Source organism: Lissotriton helveticus, chromosome 2_1 (assembly GCF_964261635.1).
Source record: "Lissotriton helveticus chromosome 2_1, aLisHel1.1, whole genome shotgun sequence".
Classification (NCBI taxonomy): domain Eukaryota; kingdom Metazoa; phylum Chordata; class Amphibia; order Caudata; family Salamandridae; genus Lissotriton; species Lissotriton helveticus.
Window position 1 is genome coordinate 1,642,922,219 of NC_136059.1, and position 19,580 is coordinate 1,642,941,798.

The 19,580-nt window shown below is 43.6% G+C and overlaps 1 protein-coding gene across 3 annotated transcripts in view; it reads left to right on the forward strand.

The window, feature by feature from the left end:
* LEF1 (lymphoid enhancer binding factor 1) overlaps positions 1-19,580 on the forward strand; it is a 247,784-nt gene that overhangs the window by 33,609 nt on the left and 194,595 nt on the right. For all 3 annotated transcript variants that reach the window (XM_078676590.1, XM_078676591.1, XM_078676592.1), the window contains exon 2: positions 7,533-7,599. In XM_078676590.1, coding sequence (XP_078532716.1) covers positions 7,533-7,599 — 67 coding nt within the window. The remainder of the gene's footprint in view (positions 1-7,532; positions 7,600-19,580) is intronic.

Consider the following 19,580-nt stretch of genomic DNA (forward strand, 5'->3'; position numbering starts at 1 on the left):
TGAGGCATTGTATAAGGGTGCTATGACAGACTGTGTCGAAGGCTGCGGAGAGGTCAAGTAGGATGAGGGCGGCTGTTTCTCCGTTGTCCAGTAGGGTGCGAATGTCGTTTGTTGCTGCGATGAGGGCGGTTTCGGTGCTGTGTTTGGCTCGGAAGCCTGACTGTGAGGGGTCGAGGGATTTGTTGAATTCAAGGAAGGCGGCGAGCTGACTGTTGACGGCTTTCTCAATGACTTTGGCAGGGAATGGGAGGAGCGAGATGGGGCGGTAGTTCTTAAGTTCAGTGGGGTCTGCTGTGGGTTTCTTCAGAAGGGCGCTGAGTTCGGCATGTTTCCAGCTTTCCGGGAAGGTAGCGGAGTTGAAGGAACAGTTGATGACATCGCGGAGATGGGAAGCGATGATTGAGTCTGCTTTGTTGAAAATGTGGTGGGGACATGGGTCGGTTGGCGATCCTGAGTGGATGGAGTTCATCAGACGGAAGGTGTATTCGGTGGTGATTGGGTTCCAGGCGTAAAGGTTGTTGGAGTGCGGTTTTGTTTCGGGGGTGGGTGAAGAGGGCTGGTCTTCGGACTGGTTTTTGAAGCTGTTATGTATGTCGGCGATTTTGTTGTGGAAGAATGAGGATAGAGAGTCGCAAAGGTCTTGGGAGGGAGTGATGTCGTTTGTGCCGGCTGTGGGGTTGGTGAATTCTTTGACGATGTTGAATAGTTCTTTGCTGTTTTGGGCGATGTTGTCAAGTCGATCTTTAAATGCTGATTTCTTGGTGGATCGGATCAGTTGGTGGTGTTTGCGGGTTGCATTCTTGAAGGAGGCCACGTTGTCAGTGGTTGGGTTTTTTCTCCAGGCTTTCTCGAGGGTACGACAGAGCTTCTTGGATTTTTTAAGGTCGTCGTTGAACCAGGGGGCTTTTTTGCTACTCTGCTTGATTTGGTGGTTTTTCAAGGGTGCTAGTTCGTCGGCGCAGTGGGTGATCCATTGTGTGATGTTGGTGGCTGCTTGGTTTGGGTCCGATGATTTGGCAGGAGGGTTTTGGTGAAGCGAAGTGAAGAGCTGGTCGGTGGTAATTTTGTTCCAGTTTCTTCGGGGAATAGGTTGTGGGGGATTGTGGGTCGTGGTCTTTTTGTAGTTGAAGTGAACGCAGCTGTGGTCCGTCCAATGGAGAGCTGTGGTGTGATCAAAGGAGATGTGCTTGCTGGAGGTGAATATAGGGTCGAGCGTGTGTCCGGCAAGGTGGGTGGGGGTGTCAACAAGTTGTTTGAGTCAGAGATTGGCCAGGTTGTCCAGAAGGTTGGTGGTATTGCAGTCGTTTTTCTTTTCCAGGTGAAAGTTGAGGTCTCCCAGTAAGATGTAGTTCTCGGAGGGGAGGGCATGTGGGCTGATGAAGTCAGTGATGTCTTCGCTGAATTGTGTACGGGGTCCTGGTGGTCTGTAGATGAGGGTGCCTCTGAGTGTGGTCTTGGGGTCGGTGTGGATCTGGAAGTGAAGGTGTTCGGCGGTAGCGAGGATATCGTCGGAATTGGTCGTGATGCGGATGGTGTTTTTATGGACGATGGCAATGCCTCCTCCTGTTTGGTTGGTGCGGTCCTTTCGGATGATCTTGGAGCCGTCCGGAATGGCTATGGCGATGTCGGGCGCTGATGAGGCGTTCATCCATGTTTCCGTAAGGAAGGCGACGTCCGGAGATGTGGTATCGAGAAGGTTCCAGAGTTCAATGGAGTGTCTGTGGATCGAGCGGGTGTTGAGCAGGATGCACTTTAGGTGGTTAGTGTCGGTGCTCTGTTTGGAGTTTGTGGATTTGGTGTGGGTCCTGATGCAGTCGAACTTGCAGGAGTGGCAGGTGAAGGGTCCATGGGTGCGACCAGGGGCGGCTTGGTGGCAGTTTGGGAGTCGGCCGGGGTTAAGTGCAGAGAGGGAAGCGGGGTCGTACGTTATGCGGGTGGAGTGGGAGTTACGGGGGCCAGGGGGTCTGGCGCTGGGCGCGGACGGGCGTAGACGGGCTTACCTTTGGCGCACCTTCGGCGCGCATGGGGCGCGACCGCTGCGCGCAAAATCGTATGTCATAAGTGGATGGTGGAGGGGGTGGGGCGAGGGAGGAGCAGCTGGGAGGTGGGAGCGGGGCGGAGGGACGGGCTACGAGGCACAACAACAACAAAATGGCTGGGAGCAAAGTAAGATGAATGCAGCGCTAAGAACTAGCAGACAAACACAGGCAATATTACAACAACAAAATGGCTGGGAGCAATGTAAAATGAATGCAGCGCTAAGAACTAGCAGACAGGCACAGACAATGTTACACGGTAATTCCTGTAAAGCGAGCGATGCGCTAATCAGCTGGCAGCAGCAGTAAGCAGGGAGCGTGATAGCGCTACGATACCAGGAGCCAGGGAGCGTGGGGAGCGACCGCCTCTGAGCAGGTCAGGAGGGTCACCCCAATGGTCAGTCAGTCAACAGTCAAGCGAAAAATAAAATGACCGCTGACTTACTGAGCCGATGCCAACAGTTTAGGTAGGGGAGGGGCCGGGCATAGCAGGTGGGAGTGGTAGGCGCACTGTAAGTGCGCATGTCTGTTTGGCCGGCCATCTTAGGCCATCCAAACAGACATGCGCACTTAGGTTTCTCCAACCCAGCTATGTTTTTGTTTTTTTGCAGAGTTTTATATAGCGCAAACTTGACTCGAATCGGGTATCAGATCGCTTTACATAACACCAGTTGCATTACATGAGGACACATTAATTTTTGTTAGGCACAGGGAGATTAAATGAGTTGCCCGGAATCACAGGATGTTCAAGCGTCATTGCCGAGATTTGGACCCAGTTCCCCAGATTCGAGGTCAACCGCCCTAGCCGTTAGGCCAACTCATCTATCCTATGTTGCACAGCCTGGTTGGATTAATGTCACAGGCTCCTAGGCACTGTCTGAGTAGCAAACCACACCGGTCAGACCAATCCTGGCACTGCTTTCATGCTAAGGATGGACTGAAAAAGGGGGTTAGGCCCAATCGACAGGACCCAGGAAGGGCCTTTTAACAATAAGTTTAACAAAAAAACCTGGAGTCCTATTCATTTATTTGAAATAAACCACACTATATGCTTTTAGTGGTTTGGGTTATTTATTTTACCCTTCATTCACTATTTTGATTTTTTTTTTATGGAAAATTCTTTTTTTCAGAGAAACACATAAATTCAACACAAAAAATCAACGTTCAACATTTATGACATTATTATATTCAGACGGTATACAACATTGATACTTTCACATAAACTCAAGGTCCACAACATGTAGAAAAAATGAAAAGACAAATTAGCATAAACTCAAGGTCCACAACATGTAGAAAAAATGAAAGACAAATTAGACCCATATATATATCACATATATATGTATATAAACACTGCACCTCACTTTTAAACAATAATTCACATTTGGCCTCGGAACCGGAGCCCAGGAGAGCCCATCCACCCGACCCAAACCAGCACCATGTCCACCTCGGATGAAGTGGACGGGCTCGGGGCGTCTACAGCCCCCAATATGGCTGTAAGTTTGGGGGGCGGGGACCTGGGGAGGGCGGGTGGCGACACTGCACTTTATAAGAGAAACGATAAACACAGTGGAGTTGAGTGTCTGCGCATTATTTGTTTCTTTGATATTGCATCCCTCGCCCCCCAACCCATCCTAGAAGGGAGGAACTGTTCCTGTGAGCCTCATTTTGCTGCACTTCACCGCCAGCCCCCAGATTCGTATCACCGGAACCAGAGGAAAAGGGCGGGTTGGCAAGCGTTGATCACTGGAAAAGGCTTCCCAAAACTGCTGCCGCCGGAGTGCAGACGCGTTGGTGCTCAGAGAGGAATTGTTTTTACTGCATTTCCCTGCGTGTCCCACGGCAAAGGGCAGCCGTGCAGGAGGGGCAGGTCTCGACGTGTCTCTCGGTCAAAATTTTCAACCTGTGAAGTTAAAAACTGCAGCCCCCCTTTTGAGGGAGCGTCCCTGACTATCTTTCCATGTTGTTGCCACAGCGCGTGCATTTCCCTCTTCTGAATTCATTAGATAAGCACTTTGAACGATTTCACTGGGAGACTAACTAAGTAACGCTGCAGACTGTAGGTCTTTGGGGTGCAACATGTTCTCGAGCTGGTTTGATGTTAGCGTAATATTACTTCCATTCAGAATATTGCTTCATCTCAAGGGGCTCCTGTCGGAAGAGGGTGGGTGGGAGGAGGCGGGTCAGAGTTTCCTACCTTTACGCTTGAGATACTCCCCTGCAACAGCTTCTTCTATTAGGGAGGTTATGTTTGGGTTAAAGAAGGGGGCAGGATTTCGCCACGTAGAAAACAAATGCCTCTGTGCCCTCTTCGGCTCACAGTTTTGTTATTCTCCATCATTACAGTTTTCATATTTATTTATGAAAAACAACAATTATTGAACATACATCTAAAACAATGCCAAATAGCAGTGTTTACAGGCTTTGTGTGGGAAGAGGCCTGCCCCTCCAGAGACCAATGTTTACATCGAGAGCCCACGCGATCCCACGTCGTGTGAGACTTTTTGGCTGTACCGCTTTTTAGCCATCACGTTGCATTCTGGGATTTGTAGTTTCATGTTTAATGTGGTAATTGTGCTTTCAAGTATCCCAGTATGGAACGTTCTGTCAGCTAAAACGCGTAAAGTAGACGAAGGCGTCTTAATGCGTGGACCGACTTGGTATTTTTACTACTTGTAGGCATGCGATGCCCCAAGGGCTTAAGGGACTTCAGCGCCCCCAACCCCTGACGTGTGTCTTAGCCGTAGCTACGGCAACTTCCAGGATACACACAGTTCTTTACCTTATGTGTGCTGGGGGTGGGGTCTCAAAAATAGCCTCTTGAAAGTATTTTGAAGATCGTTTAGACGTAGAACTGCATGCAAGTATTAAAACTGTGATCTCAGTGCAGTGCAGGCAGTTTTGGGGGCAGAGCCATAGACGTGACTAAAAAAATCAATATATATATATATATATATATATATATATATATATATATATACTGCAACTGTTTTTCTGGACTTTCACCTTCAGTTAAATACATCAGAAATATTAACTGCACGGCATACATGGAAAATAAATCAAGTTACAGCAATCTGTGGGAAGCACATTCTTTTATGTTAGGAACCAGTTAACCATGGGTATTGGGTACTCCCAAACATTTGCCCAGGGGACACAAAGTATGGTCTGTGTGTGTGAGGCTCTGTGTGTGTGGGGCTCTGTGTGTGTGGGGCTCTGTGTGTGTGGGGCTCTGTGTGTGTGGGGGGCTCTGTGTGTGGGGGGCTCTGTGTGTGTGGGGGGCTCTGTGTGTGTGTGTGTGTGGGGCTCTGTGTGTGTGTGTGGGGGGGGGCTCTGTGTGTGTGTGTGTGTAGGGCTCTGTGTGTGTGGGGGGGGCTCTGTGTGTGTGTGGGGGGGGCTTTGTGTGTGTGTGGGGGGCTCTGTGTGGGTGTGTGTGTGAGGGGTGGGCTCTGTGTGGGTGTGGGGCTCTGTGTGTGTGGGGGGATCTGTGTGTGTGTGTGGGGCTCTGTGTGGGTGGCTCTGTATGTGTGTGTGGGTGACTTTGTGTGTGTGGCTCTGTGTGGGTGTAAATGCAATAGGTCATGCATTTGCGAGCGATTAACCTATTGGCATTGTAAATGACAATGACATTTATTTAACGATTAAGCTATTGGCAATGTAAATGACAATGCCATTTATTTAAGATTTAAAAAAAAAATGTCATGAGCAATGCCAATAGCTCTACCTTTAATAATGCCGAGACCATTGCATTGTAAATTCTTGTTTTACATATTTTTTGAAGAGTTGTGGAGCTTAGGTCAGCAGGAGCACGGGTATATCATGGAGGGTCTGTTGTCAGCATTGTTGATCCTCCAGCTGTGGCAGGTCTCTCTTGAGGACAACCTTAAATGCAGGAAGTGACGGCATTGTCTGCAGTTCTTCGGAAGGGCTGCATTTCATTGGAGGGACTATAAGGACTGAATGATTTGAACCAGACAGAGAGATCTGAGAATGAGGGTGACCAAGGGATAGTGGCTGGAGGAGCACAGCCCTGCGGTGGTGTAATAAGGGTGCATTTTGAGAAAAGAATGGAGAGAATGTGCAGTGGGTAGACTTGATTTCCAAGGTGAGGAGTTCGGACAGGCCCTACTGTGGAGAGACTGCCAACATACGAGGGGTCAATATGGGAAGTTGGGTTGTTTCTGGAGATTCTGAGCAGTCAATGTTACAAAATGATTACTTTCTGCTCTTCAGAGGATATGTTTCTAATATGATTCAGAACTACGTATTGTAGAACCATGTTCCATTACAGCCTATCGGACTACCTACGGTGGTCATTACGAGTGTTCCGGATGTATTGCCCACAGTTGGTTCCGCTATTACCGGGGCATAACAAATTGATATCTTGTAGCCCAGTATGTAGTGGGGAATAACGTGAGAATTAGCGTTTCTGCACTGATTACAGCATGTAAACCAAGATTGGTGCGTGTGTTTTTTTTTACCAGGTACAAAGTCCTCCAGGTAACACAAGTAGGATTATTTTACCCAGGGTTTAATCTGCATCATTTCTGAAATGCCAGGCCTTTCTTAACTACGGCATTTGTGTATGGAAGGTACACTCTAGAATGTGGAAACATTTTTAAATATATTAATTATCTACCTCAACAAACCATTTTTATTTATTGTTTTCAATAAATATTGTTTGTGGCAGACCGAAAAATGATAATGTTTTTGACAACTCACAAGACCTGTTGTTCTAATGCATGATATTGTGGGGAGGTGAAAAATTGTGGTTTTAAAATAAAAACTGTGATACATATTGCCATAGAACAGGCATCCACATCTAACAGGGGGAGAACCCACTATACCAACATGACATACGCTTGGCTTGTAAACAGATGCCACTGGATGATTTCATGGGCAGGTGGGATGGGCCACGGTAGGGAACGCAATTGGTGGAGTGCCTCCTACCAATGTCAACCTGATCACCACATCACCAACAGACTTATAAACTAAAGGCCTCATTATAAGTTTGGCGGTTCGGGAGCGGGGCGGGTCACTGCCAAACCCCAACGCTGCCCACCCGCCAGCTTATGATACAAACCGTTGTCTAGCATGCGGGTAGCGTGGCAGGACAATGGCAATGTATTAACAAGGATCAATGAGCCTTTAATATTGCCCCGCCGTGGGAACGCCACTGCAGAGTGAGTTTATATTGTTCTTCAACCAGGGAAGCATCTCTATTGCCTCTTGCTGGTACCTAAAGTTAAATGCTGTTCAGCTCCCTTCGTGCAGCACTGTCGCAGAGAATTATAAACCTTTGTGTAACCTGAAAAATTCAATGAAAGCTGCAGTGGGGTGAGGTAGGGACTCTATCGGTATAAAGCATTCCTTTTCTACTGTAGCTTCCACTCAATGAAATGAGATCATTGAAAAATAAATATTTTGAATTGCTAGGGTAGACAACTTGCACGCTAAATACCAATGCCAGAAGTATCTGACCTATGTTTTTTATCTGCTTAGGTGATCCGACGAACACAAGTACCTCACAACTCCTACCATGACAAAGTCAGGGAACATCCTGATGAAGGTGAGACTATTATTTTTTTGTAATTAAACTTTGATGTCTGTCTGTTTGATTTACAACCTTCTCTTTTGAGCTTATGAAGCCATTTCTCACAAAGGAACACCAGCGGCAAATGGGTTTAGCACTAAACTGGCATCCAGTATGTGCTTCTGCTTGATGAAAACAACATGCAACTAAAGACAGCATTTTCGGGTTCAGATGGGCTCGGATGGGCTTGTCAGGTGGCACCAGACACAGACTGGGTGCCAGTGGTGTGAATGAAAGTTTGGTCTTGCTGCGCCATTCAGTTTTTGCTTGGACACAAACTGGGTTACACTTCCTTCACTTCCCTTTTTCCTATCCTACTTCCATTAATTAGGTATGGCTGTACACACTTAAGCTTCTATGAGACCATCCATGCCAACTTGATTTACATTTCTGTGATGAATTTTTTACGATGAGTTCACTCTTTTATAAATTGTAGATCGTGAGCTTTTCCCTTTTCTAAAATGGCCGACTGTTCATTAATATAAGGCTTAAAATCACTTAGAAATAGAAATTATGATTAGACAAGCTCTGTAATGTTGTATTCAACGAAATAACATGTTTAGGACGATTCTGTAACATAGCCCATTGAAAGTCCAATTATTTTACCTGCTGTTTTTGGTTGGCATTTCTCTACTTGCCTCTTTGTGATCTGTGTTGGACGTTTGACAAAGTGGAAGTGAACCCCTGTGGGTTGATTAGTTGAACAGAGCAGTCGGGTATCCTTGTAACCTGCTGCCATTTCTATTCTCCTTAATTGCTTCCAATTGGCATGACCACTCATTCCTGGGTAGTTTGTTTTTATGGCAGCTACAGAATGTGAGACGCAACGCTTTTGATCCGTGTAATAGTTTTTTTTAAGATGGCTATGTGGTGAACATTGTCGAGGGTGCCTTTTGAACATTCTTCAACGGTAAATGTATTCATGTGTTTTTCTGGCAATTAAACAGTATTCCACCCTTCCATTTTTGGAAATCCCCAACCAGAGGTGTCAGGTTGAATGAGTTTAACAGTTCAATCTAGCAAGTGTTCTGGATTTCCAAGATTCTACCAGGGCTTGAAATGCACAAATAAAAACAAGATGAGAAACATTGTGTGTAAGTAGTCAGTTAAACTATTTGGAAGAGGGATGAAAGTACCCACGGAGTATGTATTATTAAAGGCAGTGTCTGGAAGTGGTAGTGCACTGACACCTATCCCAGCGTAACGTTTTTTATTGGTACGTGTCTAGCATTAGATAGTGGCTTCCATTTATGACAGCAAACAAACAAGTAGCTATGGGGGGGAAGACTATGCCATTAAGCCCAAACAAGAGCTCTTAAATTTGGTGTAAATGACACCGTTTATTTTTAAGATTGGCTTTTAGACACCAGCTCATGTTTTTCCCAAAAACACAATAAATTATACATAGATATATGTATGTATGCGTAGAGCGGCTTTTGGTCAGTCCTCTGTGTCCATTGATCCGTTCAAGTGTCATACATATTTTGCCTCTGCCCAATATAGCATACAACATAGGACGATGGGTCAGCTGACTTCAGCCACTGACTCTCTTCACTGTGAGTGATTGCATATTACCTGTGGACATGTGCATGGCAGTCCACTTCCATGCCAAGGCTAATGAGCCAATCTCTGCTATTGTTTTGCTTTCACTTTATATTTTTGATTTATTTGTGAGGTTGGTCGCTTTTACATTTTGTAAACATATCGCATGATTGCTTTGGACCTTAGCATTTTTAATATGACAGTTGAGCTTTTAATGCCTATTGCAATGTTTGAGAAAAAAGTGGCTCATCCTTGCCAAAGCCAGGCCTAGTGGATTGCCAGTGGTTGTTTGTTCTTAGTTGTGGTAGAATCTTTTCAATCAAATGAGTTTTGGAGAAAGAGAGGTATGGCATCTTTGTCCAGGGCACGAAGAATAGTTTGTTGGAGACAAGCAGTCATTACAGTTCCAACAAAAATGGACTTGTGCTAGTTTTTGTGCATTGACAGAGACATGAAAGATTCTGAGTGATCCGAAGGTTTTTACATTTTTAGTGTCCAGGGTCTGGTCGGACGAAATCCTGAATAAAACTGTGTTTTCCAAATGTTTTAAGAAAAAAATCCTAAGTAGGAAACTTGTTTTTTTTTCTGGTTGGAGGGACCCCAAGGATTCTATATTAGATCACAAGGGATGCATAGCTTTAGTGAATAATTATTAAAACCTCAAAGTTCAGCAGTTTGAAAGAGTTTTCCTACTGAGACCTTTTTTATTGCCATTTGTCACTGTTCATAGGGCTGGAACTAATCAATCTTCCACCATTAAAGATGGCGATGAAACGTGAGTGTTCCGTTTTCCGAAGATTCCCAGAGGTGTATACATTCAATAATAGTATTCTGTATATTGGATTTTGATGGGTGTATTTGTTTATTTTAGAATTGATAGTGATAGTATTCAGAATTCTAAACAGCCATGGAGTAAATCATTTAACAGATTGGAATGTAATACAGCTGTAGCATTCTCTATACCAAAGGGTACACAGTTCTACATCATTCTATGTGATTAAACAAGAAAATGTTTATGTACTGTTCAAATATATATGAATACAAGTGGGCAGTCTTGCCTGGGTGGAACAGGGCTTCGATGTCTTGGAGAGCCGGATATATATATTTATATATTACCTACTGGTGGTCGCCAGTAGGTAGTTATAATTAGGATGTAGTTTCCATAGGAAGAGTTTTTTTTATTTGCCAATTACTTTTTGCGTCGTTTGACGAATCCTCTCAAAATTTTCAAAACGAATACACCTGTCACTTCAGCTGCTGTCTTGAACGATTCGGGGAGATCCGCCAAGGAAACTTTAGACACGGCTACAGACCGAACTGGTGAATGGAATTATTCCAAATTTGGCAAAAAGGTAGCGCATGGTCCAGAAAGCGACCTTTTTTGTTAAATGGTGTACATCCATTCAGTAGTTGCTGAGAAATGTAAAGCTTTCTCAAATATAAAACTGTGGCCGCGGTGGATCTGTGATCCCTCCCGATCTCGTGCCTGAGATCTGATTGGCTGCCACTTCAAACCAGGAAGTGTTGGCAGCCATCTTGTGATCCGAGTCAGAAGAAGCCAGGAGGAGGGTGGAATTTTTTTTAAACCCCTCCCCATCGCCCCACCCCCCTCTTCCTTCCTCCCTGCCCCACTGCTGCTTCCGGGAGCAGCCACCACTGCACGAGAAACTATATGAAGAGACAATGTAGGAACACAATCCAGACCTGCCAACTTGTGAATTTTTATCACCATGTGCGGAGGGGTGTGGCCATGAAGGGGCAGGGCTTAGTACTGAGCACAGCATGAGACACTTCTAAATCTACTGCCCCCTCCCACAAGCCTCCCCTTCCTCTCACCCCCTAACAAAAACCAAAACCAAAGCTTTTTAGGCCGCCGCCGATGTCCTGGGGAGATTTCACAGCTCGTAATGGACATCGGCTAAGCTAAACCTCCAACCAATTAGCTGGAATACTGCTCCTTGAGGGGTTTCCAAGCTAATTGTGTGCCCACTGTGAGATATCACTCTTCACTGCTGACCCTGTGAAAGGAGCTGATATCGTGTGCCACACGGTGGCACCGTGTGAGTTGCCAGGTCTGACAATCACACTATTCTACTTAGCCCAGCTAAGGAATGTGTCATAAACACACCTCCAAAACACAAGATGTTTCTTTAAGATCCTCTGAAATGTTTTTGGTAAACATAAGGCCTGCAGTGAGCATTGGCATCAGTTCACCAAAATGCCTTTACTTTCACTCACACACGTTTACAAGTACACATACATTGACTCGTACACACAAGCTCTCTTACATAAGCATACTCTCACCAGCAAGCATGCAGACCATACATTTAAAAGTATTTTTTACGTACCTTATCTGCCAGAAAGGGTCATATTCCAGCAAACCGTCAAGTTAATTTTTTTCTTACACTAATAGTGAATAATATGATATCATTCACTATTTGTGTGATACAAAACTGACTGAAACAAGGAGAGGGGACCCCTACCCAACTTCCTTATGGACGAGAGTACACCGGTTTTGCAACCTCTGAGTTCAGGTAGAGCCAGAGGTTACAAAGGGCAAGCCAGGGGTCGGAGGTGTGACACCCTTGCAACGCCTAAATGACATCCATGAAGCCTTCACTCTTTCACTCTGCACCCAGCTGCATCTTCCTACAGTGATTTGCCTTTTTCTACATGGGCTTTTTTTTTTTAAATCTCAGAACTGCTTTGATGTTTTTCACTCCCTCCATCCCGAGCTTCCCGGTATCCCACCTTCACCTTCTACAGACAGGCATCACTGGACAGCTGCTGGAGCTCAGTAACAGCTTGTGCATACCTCTGAGCACAGAGCATCTTAAATTGCTAGGAGGTAGCTATCATAAGAGATAAACTGCATACTAGCCTGATTACTCCCTGTTTTCAAAGAAATACTTAAGACAACAGTATCCCCTTGATGCCTATGAACAGTTCAACACATTTAAAAACAGTCCATATAAAACTAAATATAAGAAAAATTATATTTTTTATTCCAAGTATAAATTTATACGCACAGTATTAAAAAACACAATATCATATATGTCCTAAAATCAAACAATTTATACAAAATCCAGTAAAATGACAGCTTAAAATACAGCTAATACATTATCAATTATGACCCACATAATCAAAAAAACACAGACAGAAACATGTAAGACATAAAGTTTGTTCAATACAACATGTACATTCGATTTCCTATGCATTCACTTTGTTACATACATAGATGTAATCTGTCTTTCCACAACAGTGATGGAATCTTGAATTGTACTTGGAAAGTGCGTCAACGCGTTTCGATGTATACAGCAATTTACACCATCTTTGTCAAGACTTATAATTTTCTGTCATGTAAGAGGGGTCAACAGTAAATTCTCCCTACAACAAATACATATAAAATTAGTACAATATTGTGGTTGTGCAAGAAGTCTATTAATCATTCCCTGTGCAACAATTGGCTATTTAAATCCACTGTCAAAAATGATCTTAATGCATTGTGCCCAATGGGCATACTTATAATATTTCTATAATCTACTTCTTAAAACCCCTAATCATCGCTCCTATAGTCAATCCTCAATCACAATGCATGTGCATCGGGCACGGTGATCCTGTTTACTATTATTGCAACACCTGGTTGTTTTCCTGTTCTAAATAAATACATTGTAGCAATATTGGTGGTTAATGGGGTGATAAATACTCTACCCCCGGGTTAGTCAGCAACTAATCAATCGGGCATCTGCTGGATTCTTACCCTTGCCACTAGATTACTTCTGATTAGACGGAGGCAGTTCCTTGGATCAGTTCCTACCGTTTGTGTTCGGTGTAGCTGTCAGTCTGATTCTCAGTGTCACATGGTATGCTGGAAAGGTATAAACTAATATATAACACCCATCACTTCATCTTGAGCCCCTTATTTTTAAATAAACTATCTCGATAAGAAAGTTAAAAAAGTTAGAAACAATGCATACCTTTATGGGGCAAGTAAGAGTGGAATCTCACAGGTATACTGTTTCAAGATTTGATAAAACGATTTTTGTCCACTAAATTCCTTTCTTTTTTGAGGATCCGTATGATTAAGGATCTGTTGAAACATGGTTGGATTGTACTCTATGCATAAAAAGATCTAAATTCTGCGTTACGTCATACCTCAAAGACGGCAGTTTGCTAGTAGCGCCACCAGTTAATCGGATAGGTTAAAGCAAACCAATGTGCTCAAGGGATATCAGCAGGCTGCTGTGAATACAAATCAAAAATAACGGTTTGTTAGTTACTAAAATTGCCTGCCGTGCAGAAATAAAAACCATGACAACACGGTAGAGGTTCCCCAATTACCTTGGTGATCACTTCGTGTAGCGTTTCACCTGGAATTCCGCGTTGTTTAGCAAAATCAATGTCTGGCGTTGCGGTTAAAAACAACTGCTTCGAATGGTTTGATTGGTCAGTGTAGGAATCAAGTGGCCAATGGCTATGATTCACACAAGAGGCTGTATGCTAATGCCGCTTAGGTTCCGGAAGCCGAAGCTAATTGGATGAAATACAGTCGGAAAGCGGAAGTGAAGGGAAGTGGTTCCCTATCAGGTCCTCACAACAAACACTGGCCGACTGTATCCATATAGTGTGTCCTGTAAGCTAAAGCCCCCGATCACTTGTTGGCTGCAATCTGCGTCGTGATTCGCTGTTGCCATACGTTGCGTGGAAACTGGGCTGGTCACTTTAGCCATTAGTGCAAGTCCGCCCGCGTGCCTGCGTCTCAAGAAAGTTCCCGCATCGTGTGTGATACTGCGATATTACACTGCCCGATTTCAAGCAAGGCTAAAAAAATAAAAAACGGTAACGTACGTGCATAATACTGTGATAGTACACAACCCGATTTCTAGAAAAGCTAAAAAAAAGTAATTACGGGTCATGTTAGATCAATCCCTCTCCACTACTGATTAAGTTATAGCCCTCACCACTATGGGGTAGCGTGCCTGGGTCTCCAATAACAAGATAACTTATACAAGTCAGGGCATCTAACTGCATTGGGTAAGGTACATTACTATCAGGTCTTACGCCGAAGCTCTACTCTTACTGAAATATTAGTTACATTTCGCCCAGTCTTCTCTAGAGTTAAGTCCATTATTCACTGTATTCAGGTGGCACATGAACCACTGTTCTCGGGTTTTTCTCAGAGTGTCTACATCGCCTCCTCATCTGTTAACTCTGATTTTTTCTAAGATGAACCATCTAAGGTCCTCACAGTTGTGGTTATTATTTTTATTTTTTTTGTAGAGTTTTATATAGCGCGAACTAGACCCGAACCGAATCAGGTATCAGAGCGCTTTACATAGCACCAATTATTATTATTGTAGTGTTCTGTAAGTGGGGCATTAATCTTATTAGTGCGGAGGCTGATTTGTGTTCCAATACTCGTGTACGTAATTCCCTACTTGTCTCCCCCATGTATCCTAAATTTGAAAGGGCATATCAGGAGATAAACCACATTTTTGCTGCGGCAATTGTTAAGTGTCTTGGATGTGAGGTTTTTGCCAGAGAATTTCAACTCTTTGCTGTCTATACAAAGGGAACAGATGGAACAGGTACCACATTTGTGGTTTCCACTTGCTACAGTCCCTCCTATTGTTGTTTGTATTTCTCTTGGACTTTTATACGTTTTCACTAAAGAATTTCTAATCATTTTATTTCTTCTGAAGGAGAAAAGGGGCTTGGTTCAGCTGAGTTTCTGAATTATAATTTAAAATCTTCCAATTCCTATTTACAATGTTTTTGATTTGATTACTAATGTGGGAATATTGTGTCACAAAGACTACCCTATCCAAATTATTTCTCTTTTCCTTGTTTTGATCTAATAGGCTGTCCCTTTCGTAAAATCGTGCTCTTTTTAACGAGTGTTTAATTAATTTGTTGGGGTATCCTCTAGCTTTGAGTTTCTTTTTTGTGTTCTCTGCATGGTGGTAGAAATCTTTCAAATGTGTACAATTTCAGCCCTAAGAATTCGCCGAAGGGAATATTGTTTTTTTGTGCTTTGGGATGGTTGCTCGTGTATAGTAGCAGGGAGTTTTTATCGGTTGGCTTCGTATAGAGCTCAACTTTTAATACCTCATCCTCACGTTTGATAATGATATCTAAGAATTCTACCTTCTCGTTACTGTAATGTCCAGTAAACCTTAGGTTTGAGTCTCGTAGGTTGAGCCATTCCAGAAACATATCTAGGTCACTACTGGCACCGCTCCAAATGAATATAATATCATCTATATAGCGGTGCCAGCTAGTGATATTCTCGAAAAATGGGGCGACCTCATTAAAAATGTGTTGGTTTTCAAAGTTGCTAACGTAAAGGCAAGCTAGACTGGGGGCACAAGTGGCCCCCATGCTGGTCCCCTTCGTTTGCAAATATAGTTCGTCTTTGAAAAGGAAGAGATTTCTTTTCAAAATAAGTTGGAAGCATGACATGATAAAGACCTTATTACCACCTGCTAGGTCTTCAGTGTCTAAAATGGAGGAAATTACATCTATTGTGCTATTTTAAGGTATATTCGTATACAAAGCTTCTATGTACAGGGTGACCAAGAACTGGGTCACCCTGTTGAAGCTCTGCCCCTCAAATGTAGATATAGCATGGGAGGTATCTTTTAAATATGATCTTTGTATACTACTTATAATGGGCCTCATGGGTGGATCAGATACATTTTTGTGAATTTTTGGGAGGCCGTATATCGCTGGAATTTCCGGATGTGTGTTTAACAGGAATTTAAATTCATTGTCACAGATCCAACCTTCATGTTTCCCTAAACTCAAGAGGGCACTGACTTCCGTTTTAAGTTTACTGATCTCTGTGAATTTGGATCGTTGGTAATGTTCTTTCACATTGACGAGATCTCGTATTTTTTCTTCATATTTGGGGGTGTCGAACACGACCACTCCCACCCTCTTTATCGGCCGGTTTTATAGTTAACTCATTGCAGTTTTGTAGGGTAATCAGAGCTGTTCTTTGTTCCCTCGAAAGATTGTTATTATAACTATTTTTGTCCGTATCTGTATAAAGAGTTTTAGTTTCAACCTCTACCACTCTCTCAAATAGTTCATCGTTTTTATCAAGTTGATTTAAATTGGGAAGGAAAGTGGATTTAGGTTTGAGTCCTGTCACATTGGGCGCCGGAGTGAATTCTCTATTTTCAAAAAATCTATTGAGGCATATTTTTCTGAAAAAGTTCCTCAAGTCAGTTTCTAACTCAAACAAGGTATGTTTGTTAGTAGGAGCAAAACTGAAACCTTTTTGGAGCACTTCCTGTTCATCTTTGGTTAAATTTCTTTGAGAGAGATTAATAATAGGGAATTCACCTATCTCCAATATTGCTTGCTCCTTGTCGCCAGATAATCCTGGGCACCATTTTGAGGTTGATGGTTCCGGGGTGTCTAGGGTCGATTGTAACCCCTGAAATTTCTTTGGCCACAGTTTGGTCGCCTCCCTAAAAAAGGCTCCCGTTCATAGGTGGGTCCCCCTCTATTTTCCTGAGGTCTATCTTGTTCTTCCACACTGCTTGACCCAGATGTTTCAGAGAAGGTGATTCTCTTATTGCCACCTTGAGAGTAAACTGGTCTCTGGTAAGTGGGTTTTCCCCATCTTTGTCCCTTCTTGTTGTTAAAGTAGTCTTTCTGAGGGTAAGGGTAGACTCCCTCCTCTGTATATCTTTCTATATCTTTCTTAAACTTTTTCAATTTCTTATTAGTTAGATATTCTCTGTAGCCCTCTACATCTGCATCTATTTCTTCTAACTTTTTCTTAGCATCATCCAATGCTGGGTTTTGTTTGAGTAGCGTTTCTAAATTCTCAATTTCTTGTTTCTCTATCTCAATTAGTTCCTGTGCAGTCTCTATAATTAAAATAAGCCAGTCGCGACTGCAACGGTTGGCGATCAGAGTCCAGGTTTCAATAAACTTGGGGTGTCCCACGAATAGACCGGGCTCATTGCATACCTGAAGACCGATTGGTATTACCCCTCGTTTTAAATAGTCAATCAGGAATTCTGCATGAAGTTCCGTACGTATTTGTTTCTTTTTCAAATTTAGAATTTTCACAAGTTGTTCATGGCTTGTATTATTAAGCCCTTTGGAGCCTCCTGTACGTGGGTTCAAGTTCATAAGTTTATTGTACTGGTCGTCAGAGAACCCGAAGGTTTTCAATTTATCCATAATAATATAGATGACGTGCCTTATCTACGTCTGCACTCTGAATTGAGAGTCAATCAATGAGACAAAAATACTGGCAAGAGAAACAAGCACTGGCCAAGCCAATAGGTCCTGCCTATGAGACCTATTGGCTTTGTTAATATTTTTAGCCTTGTTAAACAGAATCGAGGCTGCTGTGCACCAGGGCGAAAAAAGGACCTAATGACAGGACTGTCACATCATTTTGTAGGCAGGCTCATACATTTATTTATTTATTTATTTATTTATGCAGAGTTTTATATAGCGCGAACAAGATCTTTACAGATATCAGAGCGCTTCACAGAAACAGGGGGTGACGATAGCATGAGGGTGACGCGACATAATATTGGGTGCAATATAAACTTCAGTAGCATGATCGGATAGCAGTCATGTTCTAATAGAATGTCAATAAACAATCAGATAAGCGAAAATAAAAGACGATACTGAGTCTTACATACAACTACGTTAAAAATCAGGAGAACTTATGCTATAAGTATCTGAAAGTTACAGGGAGCAAGGGGAAGGGGCCTCGATATACAGTAGACTAACATGAATAGTCTAATAATAGATATTTAGTGAGTAGCATAAAAGGATCGACTGACCATCATGTAATTGTGGCAAACAAGAGGAAAAAACAAATCTGGATCATGCAAAAATATGACATTATTTGACATTAGACCAACATGAAACCAGTAATACCCAAGCGGCACGAAAGTCACTGAGGAACAGACAATAAAGTTCAGGTGAACTTAGCCATGAGGATGGCTTTCACCTCTTTCTTAAAGAATTACGTGGAGGAGATAAGCCTGGTTTCGGGAGGGAGTGCGTTCCAGATCCTCGGCGCCATTCCTGAGAAGGAGCGTTTGTATGTTTTTTCCTTCCGGAATCTGCGAGGTTTCAAGAGTAAATTTTTTGAACTTCTATTGGATCTCGACCCTCCTGATATAGTTAGCTTTTGAGTGAGGTAGTTAGGTGCATTGTGGTGTACAGCCGCGTGTGTCATCAAAGCAATTTTCAGTTGTATCCTGGCTTCAAAGGGCAGCCATTTCAGAAGTTTCAAGTCAGGGGTTATATGAGAGTGTTTTCTTGAGCCCGTAATGAGTCTCGCGGCAGCGTTCAAGGAGGCTCTTAGGGGTGCAGTTGTTGCTAAAGGGAGACCACTGAGGGTCACAATTCCATAGTCAATGCGGGGGATGACTAGGGCTTGAACTGCATTTTGGAAGTCTTTGGCTGGAAGGAAGGGTTTCAACTTTCTCAATGTATTGATTTGGAAATTAGCTCCTTTCGTTGCTCTGCTAATGTGCTGTTGCATGTTGAGCTTTGCGTCAAGTGTGAGACCTAAGGATTTCGCGGAGTCCACGATGGTGGGCCGGACATTGAGAGCTGTTAAGTGGTTGAGCCAAAGTTGGATGGTGGTAGATTTCGCAGGGGGTGCTATCAAAAGGAACTCAGTTTTCAGAGCATTTAGTTTGAGGTGGTTGTCGGCCAACCACGATTGGGTCTTTGTGAGAGTGTAGTTCAGGAGTTTGATATCATCCGGGGATTGTACCTTTAGGTAGAGTTGAGTGTCATCGGCATACATATGGAAGTGTACATTGGATGCTTGGAGCAAGGAGGCAAGTGGTTCCATGATGAGGTTGAACAGTGTGGGTGAAAGGGAGGATCCTTGTGGAACGCCTAAGTCGACTGGCACAGGCGAGGACAACACATTGTTGATCTTGAACTTCTGAGACCGGTTATGTAGGAAGGAAGTGAACCATTTGAGAACAGTCCCGGATAAACCCATTCTAGTGTTTAGCAGCTCAAGGAGGTTCTCATGTTTGACCGTGTCAAAAGCTGAGGAAAGGTCGAGGAGGATGAGGAGGCATGAATCATTGCGATCAAGGATTTGGTGGGCGTCATCAATTACATTCAACACACACGCATGCACTTACAAAGGGCAGCATGTCAAGGTGGGTGGATTAGTCGGCGAGTTGGGGATATTGTTTTCGCAAGGGCCAGGGTTGGGTCCTAGTTGCTGGGGAGAGTGACTTGGGAGTGCACTTGAGGTCGTGATACTAGGTGGACCAGCATTTTGAATCCAGCCTTTTTTAATCCAATCCTTTTGGGTTCCGGAGTAGATTTCTGCCCGCCGAAAAGCATTTCAACACCTCATCAGGTGTAGCAAGCGCTATATAAATGCAAACCCTTCCCTCTTC